The 24,090-nt window shown below is 36.6% G+C and overlaps 1 protein-coding gene across 5 annotated transcripts; it reads left to right on the forward strand.

Annotated features, from left to right (window-relative positions):
- The first annotated feature begins 1,029 nt into the window (after positions 1–1,029).
- LOC128698761 (high mobility group protein 20A) lies at positions 1,030–22,941 on the forward strand. 5 transcript variants are annotated; one of them, XM_053791121.2, is made up of 8 exons: positions 1,030–1,137; positions 7,132–7,268; positions 9,967–10,126; positions 12,136–12,274; positions 13,926–13,995; positions 16,069–16,159; positions 17,662–17,786; positions 19,370–22,941. In XM_053791121.2, exons 1-8 carry the CDS (start codon positions 1,133–1,135, stop codon positions 19,507–19,509), a joined length of 867 nt encoding a protein of 288 aa, XP_053647096.1. In that variant the 5' UTR covers positions 1,030–1,132; the 3' UTR covers positions 19,510–22,941. The 5 variants fall into 5 exon arrangements, with proteins under 5 accessions (XP_053647096.1, XP_053647097.1, XP_053647099.1 ...); XM_053791122.2 differs by lacking the exon at positions 1,030–1,137 and adding an exon at positions 2,164–2,271; XM_053791124.2 differs by lacking the exon at positions 1,030–1,137 and adding an exon at positions 2,315–2,353.
- The last annotated feature ends 1,149 nt before the right edge of the window (positions 22,942–24,090 follow it).

Here is a 24,090-nt window from a genome sequence, read left to right on the forward strand (position 1 = left end):
TATTTTCCTCCTCCTAAGTAAATTTATTCGGGAGACAGGTACACATAAATACAGTTACATAAATTATCACACATAGCAGGTATAGACTACCTAGGAAAACTCCAAAAAAAAATGTCAAAGTGATTTATTTACATTGGTGGTCCTACGTTTCCCACACTCGACTTTCAATATTTCACCTTCCATCGCCCTTCTCCCAGTCTACCCTCACCCTCTCTACTTTGTCATTACTCTTGTTATGACATACCAAAAAACTACCCACGTCTCCTTACTCAGCCTCACAAATTTTATTATACAAGGTATGAGAACTATCTTACACTAATTACACTAATACCACCTGGTGGTTCACACTTACACTCACTCACCCATTTGACCATAAACAGAAATATCAATCTCAATCTCAAAATAATGAATCTTAACTAGTCATAAGTTGGCCTGTGATACTCCAATACTGAAACTATGTATTGTGCCAAAACAAAAGCATTCACATTGCTAAACTCACAAACTAGTATTTAGTCACTTAGCCATAATACGAACTAACCTCATAATTTTGTAATATTTTAAACTTAAGATTTAATTTAAGTCTGCCCGAAATGCCTAGCCATGCTAGGTGTTCTAGTGGTACACTCTGTAATTATTATTTTACTACATGTAAACCACACAATAACCAAATTCTGTAAACTCAGCATTGTAATCCTTAAAGAGAATAAATTTTAAATTTGAATTTGAATATCTTGTGTACTCGGTAAGTTAAGATTATTTAGGCACAGGTACACGTAAGTGCAGTTATCATACATAGTGTAAAATATCTAGGGGTTGAAACTTGGCTCCTGGACCCCTCCTCGTAGACTACTTAGATCGTAATCACTGATTTCCGTACTCGTGGTCCTTATATACTCTTACAGCTGTGTATTGACTGATGAAATATGAGAGTAAACATTGTCCTGTGTGAAGAGTACAGTAGCTAAACAGTTCTTGCTTGAGCCGTGTAATTATTATTATTATTATTAGATTCATGGGGAAGTGAAATGTAATCAGGTTCGATCCAAGAAAGGGGAGGTCGGATCTGATTCCTTAGATCAAGAGCCCTTCATCGGCATTAAGGAACCCCCTGGAGGGTTTTTGACCATGTAAGATGTGGTAAGTGACCTGAGCTCCAGTTCCTTAGAATTTGTGTCTGAGCTCCAATTCCTTGGATTAAACCTCAATACCTTACATTCTCCCAAGCGCCGAATTAATCTTGCGGGTTTAGCGCTTCCCAATGATTGTAACCACAATAATAATACATAACATAGTTAATCTAATTCGATAAACACATAACAGATAATCTCGGTAGAGGCTAGTAAGAATTATTTAAGTTTAATATATGTTTATTTTGTTACAATGGTCTTGAAGACACGTGTGTAGTGGCCACACATTTATATTAAATTATATACATTTAACCTAGAATAACCCAATAGAGCCAAATAATGAGAAATATTTCCGGTGGGCTCTCAAAGTTAGGACAGAGTTTGCACAATGATTGTGGAATAATGTACATTAATTTATAGATATTAATGCATATGTATAAAAGTTTTAGGGCTCCACAGGGAAGAATGGCGGAGCTAGGGTTTTATAAATAATTAAGATAATACAATAGCCAGGACGTCAGCCCTGTGAACGATTACCAGTGTTGTCCAACTTCCATTTTTCTGCCAGATTTTTGTAATGTGTTCATGGTCTACACGCATGTATACCTTCTGGATGGCAGGCAGTATACCTCGGTAGCTGACACTATATACATATGCTCTCAAAAACCCACATCATGAATCGAATTAAAGCTTTTATTATGTAAATTACATTGATGAGAATAATACTGAGAAATATTAGTGTCAGCCTCTGGCATCTCCTACTATTGCTTCTTTTGTTCCTATTTTTATCCGAAATATTGTCAGTTACCATTATTCACATACAGAAGGCTTATGTGATGTGATTTACAAAGCTTAATAAACACATTTGGCAGGATTTTATATAAATCAAAACTGCGACATATTGAAGGAGAAATATTTGCATTATTTTAAAAGACTTTATTCTGTATTTCTACATTCAATATAGTCATATATATTTACGTTATTTTAATTGATATGATCATCTGTATACTTTAACTGTGTAATTATCTTTGAGTAATGCATGTAATTATTGTGTAGGGAAGGTAAATAAAAGGGTAAAGGAGGATTCTAGAGTGGCCAGACATTACTGGAACATCTACCATCCGCTTAAGAAGCTGTCTGAGAGGTCAGTAGTATTTTCATGAATCATTCTCTTATTATGAGTAACTGGTGCGGCTAACTGTTCCTTCTCCCTATATATCGTAACTGTAAGCCACACCGAAGGGGTTTTGAGCTTATAGACTCAGTACTTTTCTTAATAATAGTAAAACAAAAATCACCCTATCCAATAACCAAGGCCAGGTGCAAGCTACCTATTTGAGTCAGAATGTTCCTCTATGTTCACTACCAGTCACTTTCCTCATTAGTTTTATCCACGCGGTTTCAGCACCCACTGATTTTTCTTATGCTATTGTTTCAGACATTGTTTATGGTGTACTGGTAGTGTAGAGCAGTAAATGAGTGATATTGTTAATATGGTGGTGTGTGGGAGCGTGTGGCAAGGGGATCCCTCTAGTAGCATCACCTTTATTTCTTTCAGTTTTACTTTAATTTAACAAGTAGGAAGGTAACAGTTGCTGCTCCTGGCTACCCTGGAGCAGCTCTCACACAGTTTACAATGAATCCTCTAGCTGACGAGCCAGTAAACACCTTAATAACTACTTTAGTAACATGCAGAATTATCATTTAATAATTATATCACTTTAAAAGCGATGAAATATATATCTTGAGAATGTTCACTTGATGACGTACCTACCATTTGTACCTTTTTTTGTATAGCAACATTCAGGGCCGGCATATAGCACTTGTATTTTCTTCACAACTCTCTGGTATTGTTATAAAATGTTACATAAATATGTTATAAGAGAGAACATTCCCCGTCACAAAGGTCAATGGCACCACCATTACCGCCGCCACTCATACATTTCCTCACTTGTACCTGACCTTTTTTTTCATTTCCTTCAAATACCATCAAGTTGAAAGTGTAATACAGCGGTGTATAATCCTTGTGGGTTTAACGTTTACTTATGATTATAATAATAATGAAGGTGTAATCGATTTTAAAATAGTTTATTAGACCAGTGTATCCACATGCCCCTTTTTTTTTTCCTCCCAGTACCATAAAGTTGCACATGTAATAAATAGTTCAGTAGGCCAGTGTAACTACCTGGCCTACTGAACTATTGTTATGTATTCTGTGTGTAAGTCACTTCAACCTTTTTAAGTAACTAGGAATTTACTTATATGTTATTTTGTAAGACATTTGTCCCCTCAGGGAATTGAATCTGTGCTCCAGTTCCCTGGATTGAGCCTCAATACCTTCCATCTCCCCTTTCCCCAACATGCGCTGTATAATCCTACGGGTTTAGCGCTCCCCATGATTATAATAATATGTAAGACATTTGTAATCACACTCCAACAGATGGGAAGTACAGTGCCTGCACTCTGAAGGAGGGGTGTTAATGTTGCAGTTTAAAAACTGTAGTGTAAAGCACCCTTCTGGCAAGACAGTGATGGAGTGAATGATGGTGAAAGTTTTTCTTTTTCGGGCCACCCTGCCTTGGTGGGAATCGGCCAGTGTGATAATAAAATAAAATAAAATATTTGTAATAAAAAAAATTGTGTAATTACGCTTGTATAAACTGTATCTAAATAAACTTATTAACTTTAAATTTACAACTATTAATAAAATTTATTGTAAATATACATTATATGTATGTTACAAACAAGTAACTCAATGCAAATTAAGCCATATGGGAATGGAAAACACTAGATCAAGACCTTTCACACTTTCGTGCTTCGTCAGGAGCTATGCAGTGTTGCAAGACTAGCAACAGGTAGGTTGAGGGGAAAGATTCTCTTAGATGTATGGGTGTCCAAGGCATGGCCAGTCTTACCTTTCTCAGCAATCTTTGGAGGGCCCCATACCCCACATGGGAACCCAGGGACAGGGTGTGTCTGTCTGTGCACATTCATTCTCTCTCTCTCTCTCTCTCTCTCTCTCTCTCTCTCTCTCTCTCTCTCTCTCTCTCTCTCTCTCTCTCTCACCCACCTGGTCAAGCACGTCAAGAAATTAGTGAAAGTGCAAAGGTTTGCAACAAGGCTTATTTCAGAGCTAAAGGGAATGTCCTACGAAGAAAGGTTAAGGGAAATCGGCCTGACGACACTGGAGGACAGGAGGGTTAGGGGAGACATGATAACGACATACAAAATACAGCGTGGAATAAATAAAGTGGGCAGAGTCAGAATGTTCCACAGAGGGAACACAGAAACAAGGGGTCACAATTGGAAGCTGAAGATTCAAATGAGTCAGAGGGATGTTAGGAAGTATTTCTTCAGTCATAGAGTTGTCAGGAAGTGGGATAATCTGGTAAGTGATGTAGTGGAGGCAGGAGCCATACATTGTTTTAAGACGAGGTATGAAAAAGCTCATGGAGCAGGGAGAGAGAAAGCCCAGTAGTGGCCAATGAAGAGGCGGGACCAGGAGCTGAATCTCGACCCTTGCAACTGCAAATAGGCGAGTACAATTGGTGAGTTAAGCACACACACACACACACACACATGCACACATCAAGAAATTAGAGAAAGTGCAGTGGTTTGCAACAAAACTAGTCCTGGAGCTCAATGGATATTCCAGAGATGGGACACAGAAACAAGGGGTCACAATAGGAAGCTGAGGACTCAAATGAGTCAGAGGGATGTTAGGAAATATTTTTTCAGTCATAGAGTTGTCTGGCAAGTGATGTAGTGGAGGCAGGAACCATACATAGTTTTAAGACAAGGTATGATAAAGCTCATGGAGCAGGGAGAGAGGACCTAGTAGTGACCAGTGAAGAGGTGGAGCCAGTAGCTGAGTCTCAACCCCTGCAACCACAAATAGGTAAGTACACACACACACACACACACACACAAGTACATCAAGAAATTAAAGAAAGTGCAGTGGTTTGCAACAAGACTAGTCCCAGAACTAAGGGGATGTTCCAGAGATGGGACACAGAAACAAGGGGTCACAATTGGAAGCTGAAGGCTCAAATGAGTCAGAGGGATGTTAGGAAGTATTTCGTCTGTCATAGAGTTGTCAGGAATTGGAATAGTGGAGGCAGGAACCATACACAGTTTCAAGAAGAGGTATGATAAAGCTCATGGAGCAGGGGAAGAGAGAGGACCTAGTGTCCCCTGGGGATTCAAACATGGATTGGATAATAAACTCTCAGGTCGGATGTTCTAGTAAGTATATTAGATGGAATATATGGGGGTGCCAGGCCTGACCTGCCTTCTCTCTTACATCTTGACTTGAACCGCCCTGCTGAGTGCCTGGAGGGCGAGGGGCATTCAAATCATACTAGGTGAGCAGTAACGGTCAGTGATATAACAGTGATTCACATAGGAGGCGGTGAATCAGTAACGGTTGGTATGAGTCATTACTACTGACACTACTGGTAACTAATACTACTGATACTAGTTGCGATCTATTAAGATGTGGGGCCAGGAGCTATGACTTGACCCTGCAACCACAATTAGGTGAAACTATACATTTTCACCGTTTTTTTTTTATATTTGCAATCATGCATTATATTGTGATTTCTTTTATATATATGTGTATATGTATATGTATTATGCAGATATCGCAAACAAGCGATACAAGATGCCATACAACCACAGGGGAGTTGAATGATAGCTCTAGGCCTTTCATGTTGTAATCAACACATCAGGAGCTTGCAGTGATGCAGAAAAGAGGAGGAGGTCCACGCAAACACGGTCACAGGAAGTGTCCTTTCTGGAGTCCAGCAAAGACAAACCTTGTGACCGTGTTTGCTTGGACCTCCTCTTTTCTGCATCATTGCAAGCTCCTGATGATGTGTTGATTGCAACATGAAAGGCCTAGAGCTATCATTCAAATCCCCCTTGGTTGTTTTACATATATAAACAAATTGACATACAGTACCAGTACATGTAGTACAATGCTAAACTTTCAGTATTATATTCAATGAATTTTAGTTCATGCCACTACATGTCTTCATGTACTATTTTAGGCTGAAACAAAGAAATTAGCATAATACAGTTAATATAAATTCAAATTTTATTTCTTTTTATGTGGTACAAAGATAATGTAATGTACATGTAATATAACATTGTTAGGCACAAACAAAAGCCACTAGTATGCAATGCATTTTGTTGCCAGGTTTCTTTAGGCTTCACTGTCCATATGTTAATGATCTGATATTATGACTAGAAAAGTATTTGTATTAAAATATAAATGTTTTGAAACTACAACATTGTACCTAGAAGTTCTTCAGACAGTGCTTACAGCATTTGAGTTTTCTTTTGATGTTTTTCATTCACTTATACACAGTTAACCTTTTTATCCACTACTCATAGACTACAAGTCCCCACAATTTGCACTCGAGGTGGACCCTGTCTTGTTAATGTACTTATTTATTCATTATCTACTCTATAATGGATAGGAAAGTATAACTAAAAACTTAATTATTTGGCCTTCATTCACAAAAATATTTTTATATGGGTATTAAGATTTTTCAATAGATAATCAGTATCCAGTAAAAAAAATAAAAGCAGGCAGTTACAAATATATACATATATATTTATTTCTTTATTTATATTATGTTTTTAGTATTATAAAATAGGGAAAAGGTAATACTGAGAAAGGGAAACAGTTTATTACTGTGGAACTTCAGTTATGCACTAAAGTGACAACCAGTACTTCCTATGATGAATAAGTGGAAATGAAACAGTGCCTCAGATAAACAGATATATATTCCTTAATATAGCCAGTGATATGGCTCTGTGGATAATGTATGCATTGCTTGGTCAATCAGGATAAGTTTCATTGGGTCTGGCCAGTAACTGGATAGGTAACTGCATGGATACAGCCTCATCCTTGGCTAGTGGGATCATGATAAGCCATGGGCTTCATATCCCCAACAGGGTATACAATACCATACTATACCATGTTATGTATTTTCAGTGGCTGCATTAGCATAATGACAACTGGAGCAGCAGGAACAAGCAATGACAATTCACCAAAGAAGAAGGGCTGGCCAAAAGGTCGTAAGCGCAGGATACTCCCTAAAGATTCTAATGCACCGAAAGGACCGCTTTCGGGTAGGTTGTCTTTCAAATATCCAAATACTGTACTGGAAAATAGCAAGATTAAATATTTCATTTGAAGTTCCACATTTGATCAAACTGTAAATGGTGAGAAAGACACGTTTCTCTCAGTGATGCATGTCATTTAATGAAATTAAAGGAGTAAAATCAATAAGGTAGTGTAGTTTTAGGAGATACTGTATAACAAAACTAGTGTTAAAGATTGCAGGTTGCAGGCCAAAACACAAATACTCTTTATATTGTATTTTTTTGCGGGAGGTGCCCATCAATGAAGGTGCTTTGATGCCAGTGAAGGGCTGTTGTTCCAAGGTATTTGTGCCTGGGGATCAACCACAGCCAACCACCTAAACCTTTAATAACCCAACAAAAAGCTGCTGTGCGGGTGATTACCAGCTCCTGTACTAGACAGCACACCCCACCACTTTTCAAAAGCCTGAACTTACTAAATATATGAGACATACACTCATATTATTGTGCCTACTGCATATACGAAATATTAAACTCCAATATAAACCCTCCACTTAAACTTCTCCTTGATAGCTACAACAAAACACACAGTCACAATACAAGGCATAAAGCACTCTTCGACATCCCTTGTGTCAGTAACACACTATGCAAAAATGCAATGCACATAAAGGGCTCGAAGATCTGGAATTCACTGCATGAACCAGTAAAGGATCCCATGACTACCTATAAATTTAGGACTTTACTTAAAAATCATCTCATCTCTCAATACTAGCCAAACCAACCAAAACAGCTTCTAATAATTTTGAAGCAACTCTCCCAAATATTATATTATATGACCTCTGGTCTATTAAACATCTGCCAATCCATGAATTATTACTGTTTGAACCATTATCTGTAATATTGTTTTTATCATGTGCAACTTCAAGATTGTTATTCGTATAAACGTCCACCTGGACTACCTCACATTAGTATTAAGATTAAATAAAGATATTAATACAAGTTAACCACTCTTATCTTGTCTAGATTTAAGTTGTTATTATATACTAGAATTAGTCTTGGTGAAATGCCCTGGCATGATAGTGGCTTTCTTTGTGCTCAGCAAACCAAAGTTGTAATTAAACATTGTAACCTTTACAAAGAAATAAAATCTTTATCTTTTATCTTATTAAGGAATAGGACTTAACCTCCCTCTCCTTGAATGGAACCTGATTGCCTTCCATACCTACCATGCAATGTATGACTTACCAGTTTGTGCTTGCCCCTGAATAAAAATAAAAATAATAAATAATAAAAGTACGTACTTCTGTTGACAAGATTATCAGTGTTTTCATTCATTTAATAATCTACCTCAAAATTTTATTTAACGTTCAATATGCTGTTTATTTTTAATACAGTATTTAATATACTTTATATACTGGTACAGTATATATGGTGTATACATATTTTATATATACTCTGTATGTGTGTGTGTATGTAGTATATATGTACTTTTTTTTTTTTAACAAGTCGGCTGTCTCCCACCGAGGCAGGGTGACCCAAAAACAAAGAAAATCCCCCAAAAGAAAATACTTTCATCATCATTCAACACTTTCACCTCACTCACACATAATCACTATTTTTGCAGAGGTGCTCAGAATACAACAGTTTAGAAGCATATACGTATAAAGATACACAGCATGTCCTTCCAAACTGCCAATATCCCAAACCCCTCCTTTAAAGTGCAGGCATTGTACTTCCCATTTCCAGGACTCAAGTCCGGCTATATAAAAATAACCGGTTTCCCTGAATCCCTTCACTAAATATTACCCTGCTCACACTCCAACAGCTCGTCATGTCCCAAATACCATTTGTCTCCATTCACTCCTATCTAACACGCTCATGCATGCTTGCTGGAAGTCCAAGCCCCTCTCCCACAAAACCTCCTTTACCCCCTCCCTCCAACCTTTTTGAGGACGACCCCTACCCCGCCTTCCTTCCCCTACAGATTTATACGCTCTCCATGTCATTCTACTTTGATCCATTCTCTTTAAATGACCAAACCACCTCAACAACCCCTCTTCAGCCCTCTGTCTAATACTTTTATTAACTCCACACCTTCTCCTAATTTCCACACTCCGAATTTTCTGCATAATATTCACACCACACATTGCCCTTAGACAGGACATCTCCACTGCCTCCAACCGCCTCCTCGCTACAGCATTTACAACCCAAGCTTCACACCCATATAAGTGTGTTGGTACTACTATACTTTCATACATTTCCTTCTTTGCCTCCATAGATAACATTTTTTGTCTCCACATATACCTCAATGCACCACTCACCGTTTTTTCTTCATCAATTCTAAGATTAACCTCATCCTTCATAAATCCATCTGCTGACACGTCAACTCCCAAATATCTGAAAACATTCACTTCTTCCCTACTCCTCCTCCCCAATTTGATATCCAATTTTTCTTTATATAAATCATTTGATACCCTCTTCACCTTACTCTTTTCTATGTTCACTTTCAACTTTCTACCTTTACACTCACTCCCAAACTCATCTACTAACCTTTGCAATTTTTCTTTAGAATCTCCCATAAGCACAGTATTATTCATGCAAAGAATGGTGGAGGCTAATTCCCAATCCACTATAAATAGGTAATTTCATATACACTTTCACACATTTTAAGTTATTCATTTTTTGTAAACATGCTCAGATCATTGATAAGTGCATCATTTTACAGGTTACATGCTGTTTATGAGCGATCAGCGGGAAATCATCCGACAAACTAATTCTGGCCTCGCTTTCTACGAGATCACCAAGTTAGTTGCACAGCGCTGGGCTCAGCTTGATGCTAGCGCCAAGACAAAGTATTTAGAGGCTGCTGAAGCAGATAAGGAAAGGTAATTGTTGTATCAGTTCAGAAATGTTCAGATGTTCTGCTAATATGCTTTTAGGGTTGGAAATGTTTGTAATGAAAATGTAGTGAATTATCCAGCATGGGCCAGTTGATTTGAGCTGTCTCTTGAAGCAATAAAAAAAACATACATTAGAATTAGTCTACACGAAATGCGCTGCGTGCTAGTGACTTTCTTTTGTGCCTAAGAATGTTTTATTACATTTTTTAACATGCTGACTGTATCCCACCAAGGCAGGGTAGACATAAGTTTTTCATTTTAAATTCAGTAATTTATACAGGGGGGGTTACTAGCACCTTGCTCCTGGCATTTTAGTTGCCTCTTATGACATGCATGGCTTATGGAGGAAGACTTCTTTTCCACCTCCCCATGGAGAATTTTGTTACATGTAAACTACATTATTGTTTACTGCAGAAAAGAAATAAATTTGTATTTTTATTCTCTCATGCCATTCATATTTCTTTTTTTTTCCCCCCTTTTTTTATTACCATTTACTACTCGCATGCATATGTAATTCTGGTCTCTAGATTGCCTTTCATTTAAATTGTTGTCCCATTCACTACTTTGCTATGGTTTTATTCATGTCATTGTCTTCAGTTTTTCCACCTGTACGTGATTATTAAAACAAGTCGCTCTCTGTTTGTGCAGTAATTCATTTTTTACCTTTTTTTCATGGTGAAAGCAAGTTGTGGATTCTTTAGCTCCTAGACACAGAGTGGATTGTGATAGCTCGAGGAAAAAGGTTAAAGGCAAAACAGGACCTGCTGTATTTTAATTTCAACACTTCACCAGGTCACTTTCCTCAGGAATAATGAAGAATAATACTACCAGAACAGCAACCCTTGTATAGCACCAGCCATCCATGTACAAGTGAGATCAATCATATTGTGAACAACAGGCTTCTTAGTAATTAACAAGTTAGAACAGTAATGGGACTATAATAGCATGACTACAAAGAAATCTTAGTGCTGTCAAAGCTCCCTTGCTTGTTAATTTGCTGAGTTGTTTGCCAGAACATGTTACCTCAGTGGTACACTGCTGGCTGGTACTATATAAGCCTCATTGTGTGCCCTCACATGTTACTCATGAGATTGTTATATTGGAAAACTACATAACTGGAGGTCCCTGCTCTGCATTTAGCATTCTTTATTTATATTTATTATCACACTGGCCAATTCCCACCAAGGCAGGGTGGCCCAAAAAAGAAAAACTTTCACCATCATTCACTCCATCACTGTCTTGCCAGAAGGGTGCTTTACACTACAGTTTTTAAACTGCAACATTAACACCCCTCCTTAGCATTCTTGTGTGATTTATTACTTGATGCAGTAACAGGATAACATTTTTACTCCTCAAGTAGTGAATGTACATGCCACTGTTCATGGGCTTACAGCAGATGGGAAAAGAAAAGCCTGTCACAGCAATGTTCATGTTCACTGCTTTGAACAAGCTTTACTCTTTCTGTTTAGCCTACTCAAGTCTTCACATGTGTGATTGTCAACCCAACACATGGAATTGTGCAGCAGATAGTTCATGTTTCTTAATAAGTCTTTAACATTTGAAGTCTTTAAAAAAAAGGTTCTCTGTATTAAATCTTAAGTATTGGTAGCTCTTAATAATCCAGTTTTTACTATATAATTTTTTTATTGCAACTTATTTAGGTTCATACCACTATCAATCATTTTCCAATGGCAAATAATGTAGTAGAAGATATCAAGTACTCTACCTCTTTTTATTGATACAGTAAGTGTAAGCAGAGGCACTACACTAATGAATGTGTGCACATTGGTTGGTCAGTGAAGTTCAGCAACTGCATGAATAAATCTGCTTTTGGCTAGAAAGAGACCTTAATACGTCATTTTTTATTACACGGGTATATTGTGCATACCATACAATAGAGATTCTTACAGAAACTGAGTTAAATTATCAATCAGGGTTTCACTAAATCTTTCTCTTTATTAATATTTATCACTAATTTTTTATGGTAATTTCAGATACCAAAAGGAATTAGAGGAATATCAGAAAACTGACGCATATAAGAAGTTTGTACAGAAGCAGCGGAGTGAAGAGAGTCCACCTCCAAAGAAACCTAGGAAAGAAATTGTTGAAGAAAGAAAAGAAGAGGAGGAAGAGGTTAGGAAACTTTTTAGTTTTTCCACTTTTTTTTTAACACAGCGCCCATTTCCCACCAACATAGGGTGACCCGAAAAAGAAGAAAGAGTCATTCCATTGCTGACTTGCCAGAGGCAAGGCGTGCCGATGCCCCACAGTGTTCATTGCAGTAGTACATGATTAGAGATATACAGTACTCTATGTTATTAACCCTTTGACTGTTTTCGACGTATAAATACGTCTTACGAGCCAATGTTTCTGACGTATATATATTCATATATGTATTCATATAGTCGGACTTGAGTCCTGGAAATGGGAAGTACAATGCCTGCACTTTAAAGGAGGGGTTTGGGATATTGGCAGTTTGGAGGGATATGTTGTGTATCTTTATATGTATATGCTTCTAAACTGTTGTATTCTGAGCACCTCTGCAAAAGCAGTGATAATGTGTGCGTGTGGTGAAAGTGTTGAATGATGATGAAAGTATTTTCTTTTTGGGGATTTTCTTTCTTTTTTTGGGTCACCCTGCCTCGGTGGGAGACGACCGACTTGTTGAAAAAAAAAAAAAATATACTCAATAATTCTAGCGGCTTCAAATCAAGCGGGAGAAAGCTGGTAGGCCCACATGTGAGAGAATGGGTCTGTGTGGTCAGTGTGCACCACATAAAAAAAATCCTGCAGCACATTGCGTAATGAGAAAAAAAAAACTGATCGTTTTTTTGGAATAAAACGCCGACATTGAGGTGTGTTTTCGTATAGTATTTATCATTGTATTCGCGTTTTCATGGTCTTAGGTGATAAAATGGAAAACATATTACAGAAATAGAGATGATTTTCATTACTTTGATGATGAAAACGACCTTGAAACTGAGCTCAAAGTAGCGGAAATGTTCGATTTTTACCAATGTTCAGGAGTAAATAAATCACACCACATGTCCAATACACATCAACTGGGGAGTCTAATATTCTTTCACTAGTGCACTGATATTATTTATACCATTTTTACAATAATGCAGTAGTCTGCATAACAGTAAATTTTGTATTTTTTTGTATGAATAAAAAATCAAAATAGAAAGCAATAATAATATAAGAGGGGCCTAGAGATGTGACTAATGAACAGAGCATATGTTATTTTAGTGCCACGAATGTCTACCTTGTTTATTCTGGACCCTATTTTGAAATTGGCATCTTTTTTAGTTTGCATGAAATTGGCCAAATTGCCAATTTCTGACCACCATATTGGGTAGTCCACATTAGTAAATGGGAGGTTTCTTGTACTCAGCTGATAGATAAAATGGAGTTCTAAAGAAATAGCTATGAGTTTGGTCAACTGGAACAATGGAATTGGCTGAAAATAGGGCTCAAAGTCGGTGAAATCGCCGATACGCATATGTCGCCGAGACCGCTAACTTCGCGGGAGCATAATTCCATGAGTTTTCGACCAAATTTCGAACTTTTGGTGTCATTACCATCGGGAAAAGATTCTCTATCATTTCATAAGAAATTTTTTTTTTTTTTTTCAAAAATTGAGCGACATAGAGAATGACAGTTTCAGAAAGGGGCCTGAAACAGTCAAAGGGTTAAATAAGATTACTGCACATGTAATGATGTTGATTACCTAGTAAGTATCACGAGTTATAGCTATTGAATTTATAATTGTTTTCTTTTATAGGAACCAATGAATCCCCAGTCTGCTTTGGAGATACCGATCTTCACAGAGGAGTTCCTAAACCATAACAAAGGTATTTCAGACTTTCCATCACAGCATGTGAAGTTTAGTAGAGTAAGTTTGAATTTGTACAGTAGTAAAAAAAATTGATGAGGGGAAAAGGGTGAGTGGTGCACTTAGGAGTCTGTGGAGATAGAGAACTTCGTCTGTGGAAGCAAAGAGGGGAATGTATGAGAGTATAGTTATATCAACACTCTTATATGGATGTGAGGCATGGGTGGTGAATGTTGCAACAAGGAGAAGGCTGGAGGCACATAATGAGGGCAAATTCCTTGGCCTATACCTCGACAACAACCTAAATTTCAGCACCCATATCCAACACATAACAAAAAAAGTATCCAAAACGGTGGGGATCCTCTCCAAGATACGATACTGCGTGCCGCAAACTGCCCTTCTCACACTATACCATTCACTTATATATCCATACCTCACCTATGCTATCTGTGCTTGGGGTTCAACTGCAACAACACACCTAAAGCCAATAATAACCCAACAAAAAGCCGCAGTAAGAATAATTACTAAATTCCAACCCTGGCAACACCCCCCCCCCTCCACTCTTCAAAGATCTAAACTTACTTCCTGTTCAGAACATCCACACTTACTACTGTGCAATCTGTATCTACAAGACCTTAAATTCCAATATTAACCTTGACCTAAAACACTTTGATAGTTGTGACAGGATCCACAGGCATAACATCAGACACAAACATCTCTATGACATTCCCCGTGTTCGACTAAACCTTTACAAAAATTCAATGTATTTCAAAGGACCTAAAATCTGGAACACCCTACCTGAAAACTCTAGAACTGCAGACACATTCATCACTTTCAAAACTACAGTTAGAAAACATCTTATCTCCCTGATCCACCCCGACAACTAACTACATGATAACCACCTGGTGGTTCACAATTACACTCACTCACCCACTGACTATAAACCCAGAAATACTAATCTTAATCTTAAAATAATAAATCCTAACTAGTCATAAGTTTGCCTATGATATTCCAATATAGACACCTTGTATTGTGCCAAAACAAAAGCATTCACATTGCTAAACTCACAAATTATGATGTAGTCACTTAGCCTTAATACCATAATCTGTAAGGATTTAATATTAAGAATTAATCTAAGTCTGCTCGAAATGCCTAGCCATGCTAGGTGTCCTAGTGGCCCCCTCTGTAATTAGTATTTTATAACATGTAAACCACACAATACCCAAAACCTGTAAACCCCACATTGTAACCCTTATAGAGAATAAACTTGATGTCATGTCTGAGGGCAATGTGTGGTGTGAATATAATGCAGAGAATTCGTAGTTTGGAAATTAGGAGGAGGTGTGGGATTACTAAAACTATTATCCAGAGGGCTGAGGAGGAGGGGTTATTGAGGTTGTTCAGACATGTAGAGAGGATGGAACAAAATGGAATGACTTTGAGAGTATAAATCTGTAGTGGAGGGAAGGCGGGGTAGGGGTCAACCTAGGAAAGGTTGGAGGGAGGGGGTAAAGGAGGTTTTGTGTGTGAGAGGCTTGGACTTCCAGCAAGCATGCATGAGCATATTTGATAGGAGTGAATGGAAACAAATAGTTTTTAATACTTGACATGTTGTTGGAGTGTGAGCAAAGTAACATTTATGAAGGGGTTCAGGTAAACTGGCAGACCAGACTTAGAGTCCTTGAGATGGGAAGTACAGTGTCTACACTCTGAAGGAGGGGTGTTAATGTTGCAGTTTTATAACTGTAGTGTAAGCATGCCTCTGGCAAGACAGTGATGGAGTGAATGATGATGAAAGTTTTTCTTTTCCAGGCCACCCTGCTTTGGTGGGAATCGGCCAGTGTGTTAATTAAAAAAAAATTGACACCATGTTTCACAATTTGGTCATATGTATTTGACTCTAGATTGTTGAAGATCATCTGAAAGTGCAGTTTCATGCTACTGTATATAGAATTGTTAAATCCTCTTTTCATATATTAAGTAATGCATAGTTTCATTGTTAGGAAAATGTTGTGCTTTGTAATTGAAATATAAATCTTGTATGGTTGCAGACATGAGTCTTTCAACTAATAATCTGTGCATTTTTCTCCAGCTCGTGAAGCTGAGCTGAGGCAACTGCGCAAGTCTAATACAGATTACGAAGAACAGAATGCCATCCTCCAGAAGCATATTGAAAGCATGAAGTAAGCATCTGGTATACCTTCACTAATCACCTAATATTTTAATTCCCATTATTAAAAATATTTAATTGACTGTTTCCTGCTAAGGTGGGGGCTCTTGTCTGAAAAAAAAAAAAACTCCAATGCTCCATTCCTAGGATTCTCTCCAGAAGAGAAACTGAATTTTATTTCAACAATGCATGCACCATGGTTGCTATATTATGAACCACATACCATATTAATTAGTTTTAAATGCAACTGCATAAACAGTAGATTTAGAGTGCTGTGCACATCTTGTGGTAGGACATTGACCAGCCATTAGCATCAAACTGTAAATTTGACACTTTTATTCATTTTATTTTTAATACTTCGTTTTTCTAATCCTAAGATTTACTTATTTTGAATGTCTACTGGCCATTAATTAATGCTGTCAAATTATTGTTAAACCACTTTCATCATTATATACTGGATTTTTTTTCTTAACATGTCAGCCATTTCCCACAAATGCAGGGTAACCCAAAAAGAAAGAAAAATCTTTCATTATCATTCAACACTTTCACCATAATTCATACATAATCACCGTCTTTGCATAGGCACTCAGATACAGCAGTTTAGATGTCACTTTAAACAGCCAATATCCTAAACCCCTCCTTTAAGGTGCAGGCATTGTACTTCCCACTTCCAGGACTTGAGTCCGGCTATGGATGTGTTATAAAAAATACTTAAAGGCATATACAAAGTGCCATAGTTTGTTTGCTCATGGAGAGTGAAATTCCTTGGAATGTAGATAGTGGATTTTAAGAGGGAATGGAAAAAAGAAAATAATAAGTTCTTTATATGAAATTACAGTAAAGCAGGACATATGGAGGAGGCAACTTAGTACATTAAATTTGAAAGAGTGAACCTTATAATAGGGATGAAACTTTCTTCATCTAGAAATTGCTGATGGTAGAGGAAACAGTTTAATAATAACTTGAAGAATGTGTTGCATGGTGGCAGTCTACTGTTGGAAATTTAAGTTAATGAAAATAGCTTATAAGCTCAGGTGAAGAGTATTTTTCCTGAAAAGTTGAAATGATGGTGAGTCAATACACAGCTTCCAGGCTAGAGGTACTTGTGGATATTTAAGTTTCTGTCAGAATATGCTACAGTCTTTTACTGAGTCTAAAAGTAACTGTATATGGATGTCATTAGGTTAGTCACCACCCTCCATACAAATCTACAGATTAAAATTGCATTCTTTTATCTGATGAATTAGGTAAATGTTTTCTGTGTAAGATTAAAAAACCCACAAGTAATATGAATATTTTCCACTGTTTACTTATTTCATCATTTACTGTACCCAGTATTTTTTACTCAATAAATTATTCAGCTTTTACCTATCAAGTAAAATCATAGTAAAATACTAAACTTATCAGTGAAACAACAGTATAGATTAGAGCTTCTGTTACTTACCAGAACATTTTAAAACATTTTATATTGTCAGTGGACTAGAAAAAGATGTTATGATGATGGCAATGTTACAGGTGCACAGTGGACAGACTAGAATGTGAAACAAGTCAGCAGCGCAGCAACAATGCTGCACTTCAGCAGCATATTGAAACCCTCAGACGAACACTTACTAAAGCTTTTATGTCCCTACCTCTTCCTGGTAAGATAGGCCCTTCATTTTGTTTTCTGTTGTAGACAAATGTTAAGACTCAATATATTTCTTTCCTGACGGTATCATAAAATATACAATAGAGCTTAGGTGGGTATATTTTGAAGAATATTTTGAAGATCTGATTTCACAATAAGACTGCCTCTCAAAACTGCCTTACTAACTTTGAATATTTGTATTAAAAGTACGTCTTTGTATCGGAATGTTATTTTATCAGCTCACCTTTTCCCAGAAATGATGATTGCATATGCCTTTTAACCCTTTCAGTGGCCGTTACATAGAACTATGTCATTGAGGCTGGGGTCTCTCACATAGTTCTATGTCATGAGCTCTGCTCACTCAGATAATTTGTGAGCGGTAAATTTTGGCCTAGATATAAGATAATGGGTCTGTGTGGCGAGTGCGTACAGTATATGTTTTACTTTTCCCATCTGCTCCACATGGTGCATGATGGGAAAAGCAAAACTGACCATGTGTTTGGTTTACAATAGTGACTTTGGAGTGTTTTCTAGGATGGGTTTTATGGCTTCATTAGCTGTTTCTTGGTATTGTTGATATAATGGAAGATATACTACTGACACAGATGATTTTGATTGGTTTCAAGACTGGAAGTAGCTAGAAATTGGGCTTAAAGTAGCATGAATATTCAAATTTTGCTAATTTTGCCAGCTTTGCACCTGCATAATTCTGTAACTTTGCTGTCAAATTTTGTACTTTTGGTGTCATTACTTTCAGAAAAAGATTTTCTATCACTGAGCATAATTATGCATGGCACATTGATGATAAAAATAATGCCTATATCATATGCAGAAATACTAATAGATATCTTATGAAGTGACTCTAGGCTAAGTTCATCATAAAATATCTTAGCAATAAAGTTGTGCACAACATTGGAAGCTTTTGTACAGTATATCAAAAGTTTTGGACAAGTTAATTTTACAGTCACTTCTCTCATGACTGACCTTCCTTCACCTATATTCTTAGATTTTATGTACTCTGTATTGAATTGAAGAAGTGCCTAGTGAACAAAATATCTTATCAAATTAAAAGTGTCACATAAATTGCATGTTTCTCTATACATTTGTTAGTACATGTACTAGTTACCTTGTGTGACAGGGGCATTGTAGTTGAACTGTGTGATAAGACTATTGTAGTTGAACTGCATGATTAAGCTGTTGTAGCTGAACTGCATGATTAAGCTGTTGTAGCTGAACTGCATGATTAAGCTGTTGTAGCTGAACTGCATGATTAAGTTGTTATAGTTGAACTGCATGATTAAGCTGTTGTAGCTGAACTGCATGATTAAGCTGTTGTAGCTGAACTGCATGATTAAGTTGTTGTAGCTGAATGCATGATTAAGCTGTTGTAGCTGAACTGCATGATTAAGCTGTTGTAGCTGAACTGCATGATTAAGCTGTTATAGCTGAACTGCATGATTAAGCTGTTATAGTTGAACTGCATGATTAAGCTGTTGTAGTTGAACTGTGTGATGAGGCTCTTGTAGTTGAACTGTAGGCTCAGAGCACACATTGAGTTTTAAGACACTACTATACCTTACTTTCCTTACCCATCAGGAACCCAGGAAACTCCAACAGAAGAGAGCATCGACAGTTACATGGTACAGCTTCATTCACTCATCGTCAATAATCCGCAGCAGCACCAGTCTCTTATCCAGACAGTACGAGGTATTGTCAGTCAGCTGGCACTCACCTGATCAAATTGTACTTCTTGACTACTTTATTATAATGAAAATGGAAGGAACTAGTTACTTTCCTTGCTATATTTGCTTAAAAGGAATGTAGTGTATTATTAAGTCATTACCTGGTACCTGATTTTTTATTGCTTTAATATGGAATCTATTATATAAGTCATAACGGATATTGTAGACACCGTGTTAAGAAAAATACTTCTTTTAGCTTAAAAATTCTCTGTACTGGTCACTTCTGAAAAGTAAAGATTCTCAGGAAAAAAGTTACTCCTAAGTGCAGCTTCTGCTTTATTCAGAAAAGTAAGAAAATTTGAATCCTGCAGCTTACTGCATTTTCTTAACTTTCTAATAGAGCTTAATAAAGCTCTCATTTTGTCTACATTGTTTTTACAATAAACATACTGCATATACTCGGGTATAGGTCAAGGTATAAAGACCTAAATTTTAAGCAAAAATAGTGGGTTGATCTATTCATGAGTACGTAATACTTTGGAGAGGTTGCAGCCCTAATATACTGAGGGTCTATAGTGTGCTAAATTCTTATTTTTTGATGCTTCAAGAGTAAAAAATACCACATTTGATAACCATAATCCACCTTAAATATACAAATAAATATGATATCCTCTAGTTTCATTTGTCAGACTCCAGGGAGACCAGGTGTTTTATGTTTGATTAAATTTTTAAAGTTGAAGTCAATTATATTTAAAATATTCACAACACAGCAATTTACAAAAAGCATAACAAATCTATGTATGCAGTGGAAAACAACATCCTTTTCAGTTTATTTATAATTCAGGGGATCACTCTCGAGTTGCCAGGGGAAGGGGGAGACCACTTACCATCCTCAAAATTAACCAATATTTTATTTCTTTTTAGTGTATTAATATGAAATATGAATCATTGGTGGCATAGACTAATGTAAAGAAAATATTATTCAATTTATTATGGTGTGGGAAGAGAAGGCAAGTACAGTAAACTGGGCCAGGTTAAGCGAGGGGGTCACCCCCTCATCCCTGAATGATAGCCCTCCTTTCTCCCCCCACTCATCAAACACCAATTCATTATGTGGGTAATTGTACCAACAAACTGAGCAGCATAAATAATATATCTACAGTGCCAGTCTATACCAAACAAACATTTCTAATGTGAGCAGCATGGGTTAGTATCCCAGTTTGATTACACGTAAACTACATTACTTGTATACTGCAGAAAAGAAATAAAATTATTATTATTGCAGTGCTTGTAGTACTGAATGACCCCATGTGGGTTTAGTGCTTCTGTGAATATAATATTGTTACTGCAGTGCTCCTCTGTGCATTCTCATCTAATGGTTGGATGCAAGTAGGACCTGTCTAGTATGATGTAGATCTTTTGCAGTGCTCCTGTATTTTATGTTTATTGAGTGTTTGGGCTGATTCTCTGTTTTTGTCATGACCTAGGATAGACTTATACATCAGATGAAGTACAGTATATAATTTTTTTTTTTTCAACAAGTTGGCTGTCTCCCACCGAGGCAGGGTGACCCAAAAAGAAAGAAAATCCCCAAAAAGAAAATACTTTCATCATCATTCAACACTTTCACCTCACTCACACATAATCACTGTTTTTGCAGAGGTGCTCAGAACACAACAGTTTAGAAGCATATACGTATAAAGATACACAACATATCCCTCCAAACTGCTAATATCCCCAACCCCTCCTTTAGAGTGCAGGCATTGTACTTCCCATTTCCAGGACTCGAGTCCGGCTATATAAAAATAACCGGTTTCCCTGAATCCCTTCACTAAATATTACCCTGCTCACACTCCAACAGATCGTCAGGTCCCAAATACCATGTCTCCATTCACTCCTATCAAACACGCTCATGCACACCTGCTGGCAAAATATCAGGCATCAAGCTATGCACACCACTGAGAACTACTTGGGTATATACAGTACGTATTATCATCCAGAACAAGGAAGTCAGTATGTGTTCATTTAAATTATGATGCTTCATCAGCAATACACAAGAACCTTGCTTGATAATTCTATTTGTTTGTTTAGCATTTATGTACATATCAAATATTAGATTATAAAAAAAACAAGCACCTAAATTCACATGGTATATACAGCATTTCACACACATCTTAGTATCATCAGTCTTTTGAAATACTACTGTACTGAGATATGGATGTAGTATTTGTCTAAAGACTGACGGCTTCAAAGACGAGTTAAAACAATCCCTTAAGAAAGTTTCTAAGCAGGGATGTATACAAATTTGAGAGAAGAGACACCACAATAATTGCAGTGTAGTTGTGATTTGAGAATGTTTTGTAGATAATTGAGTGGGATCATTGTTAGTGTAATGAATTTTTATTTCCAGCAAGAGCAAGGAATTTTTTTTTTCAACAAACTGGCTGTATCCCACCAGAGGACCAAGGAATGTATTACATAAATTGTCATGAAACTTGTTTCTCTCAGTAGTTCTGTAATTTATTTGTAAAGATAATTATCTGATCTTGTACAGTATGTGATGTTGAGATATTTTTATAACCTTTAAGATTAATATATTCTTTTTAAAAGGAATAGTGGTAAGACACTCTGAGACTCTTATTTTCTCTATATGTACATGTAGTCGTGAAATTTTAGAGTAAAGTACTTGTGAGGTTCAAAGTCAGGTCTTATCCTACAAACTAATATTTGTACTGCATCATCTCGATGGTACAGTGGTAATGACTAACTTATCAACCCTTGACCTGAGTTCAGTTCCTATATGCACTATAAAATTTCAGTTCCTGAATTTGTGTTAGTGTGACACTAAGAATCATACAGAAACATTATACAGTACTGTATAGGGTAATGTAAAATTTTAAACAGGTTATAGCAGAAGGAGGTTAATGCTTTATAAATTGCAAAATCAACTTATTAAACATAAATTTAGCAAAAAAAAAAAAGTATGATAAATAAAATTTTGCTCAGTATTAATGTACAGTATTTTCAATTGTGTGTTTTTCACTTTCAAGAATTTTACTAGACAATGTGCACCCTTCCCCCACCCTACATTTTTATTAACTTTCCATCTCAGTGATGTCATAGTTTTATTAGCAATGTCAACTTAAGCTTGTTACTGCTATGAATTCTGAGTGTAGTTTTTTTTTTTTTAACAAGTCGGCCGTCTCCCACCGAGTGTAGTTATTAATATTATTTTATGTGAAGCACTAAATCTACAGGGGTTATTCATAATAAGGTGTGGTGGAGGATCAGTCTTCCGTCTGTGAATCATGAGATGCTCTACCTAACTGTACTCGCCTAATTGTCCCTTCTCTGACTAATGATTATTTTTGCAGGTGCTCCTTGACTAGCGATGGGGGTTATGTTACGATGAACCTATTGTAAGTTGAAAATATGTCAGTTTTTTTTTTTTTTTGTTTTTTTTTTTTTTTTTTTTTTTTTTTTTTTTTTTTTTTTCAAAAATACTAAGTAAATAACTGTCACTGAATAATTAAACAATTACTGTAACTAAATACCAGTATTGAAAAATAAGTAAATAAAAAAAGGTTATCTTATCAATAAATGTACACTACTGTACAATACTGAATGGGCATTGCTATCACTCCATCGTAAAGTTGAAATATCATAAGTCGAACCATCATAAAGCGAGGAGCATCTGTAATGAGTACTATACTGAGTTTTATGAGTTTTTGTGTTGCAAATTTGTTGTCAACCAAATTGTTTTTTGTTATTTTTTGGGTTATATAGTAGTTGTATTACATTGGTGAAATTCTTATTTGCTTTCTGAAATTTGCTGTTCTCTCAAAGGAAAGGAAACTAGCTGCCATAATTTAAATCACAGGTACAATGCCTCAGTTACTCTGCATTACTTTTCTATATAATAATGCTGTATTTTGTTTCCTGGGCATTGAAGCATAGTATCATGATTGTTTTATAATTAATGTATTACTTGCAGTTATTTTCATATGCATGGCACCTCCCCAAATTATTTTTTCATATATTATTTGTATGGCTCATATGTCTGGTGATCTGAAGAATATTGTGATTTAAAAAATGAAGTCTCAAAAACATGGGGCAGATAAAAGCTATGCCTAATTTTTATTGGTTTTATTGAGTATCCATCTTATGTCACTAAGTTTTGCTAAAATTGTAATAACACTGTTAAACAACTCAGGGAATGGGTGGGGACTTAAATTCATTGCAAGTCAGTCCTAACACTAGCAGACCAGTACTCTTGCTACTGGACCACTTAGTGGACCATTGGTGAGAGTATTGGCTTGTTGGTTTTTAGACTGGCGTTTCATGGGTTTGTGCCCCACCTACTTCTCTTAAAGCACAGTGTAATATCTGTGCTCTTCATTATTGTCTTGTGGTACTTTTCAGAGATTAATCAGAAGATAGGTATGCACCACACAGTGTCTCACTTGCCTGACCCCTCAAGAAAGGTGTCTTGATGGAGGGGCTCTTGATCCAAGATATTTTACCTATCTTGTCTCCTAGGATTGAATCTGATTGTTGGTTTGGAGTCAACCAGAAAAAATGAATTTGTATGATAAAATTGGCAAATTAAAAATCAAACCAAAATCAAGGTGAACC

This window comes from Cherax quadricarinatus, chromosome 59, assembly GCF_038502225.1.
Source record: "Cherax quadricarinatus isolate ZL_2023a chromosome 59, ASM3850222v1, whole genome shotgun sequence".
Classification (NCBI taxonomy): domain Eukaryota; kingdom Metazoa; phylum Arthropoda; class Malacostraca; order Decapoda; family Parastacidae; genus Cherax; species Cherax quadricarinatus.

Excerpts from the sequence above, each read along its gene's own strand:
- LOC128698761 (XM_053791119.2), top strand. The coding sequence starts at position 3,957 with ATGCAGTGTTGCAAGACTAGCAACAG. Across the intron at positions 3,983-7,131 it reads TGTTGCAAGACTAGCAACAG|TGGCTGCATTAGCATAATGA; the intron begins GTAGGTTGAGGG and ends ATGTATTTTCAG. Across the intron at positions 10,127-12,135 it reads GCTGAAGCAGATAAGGAAAG|ATACCAAAAGGAATTAGAGG; the intron begins GTAATTGTTGTA and ends TGGTAATTTCAG.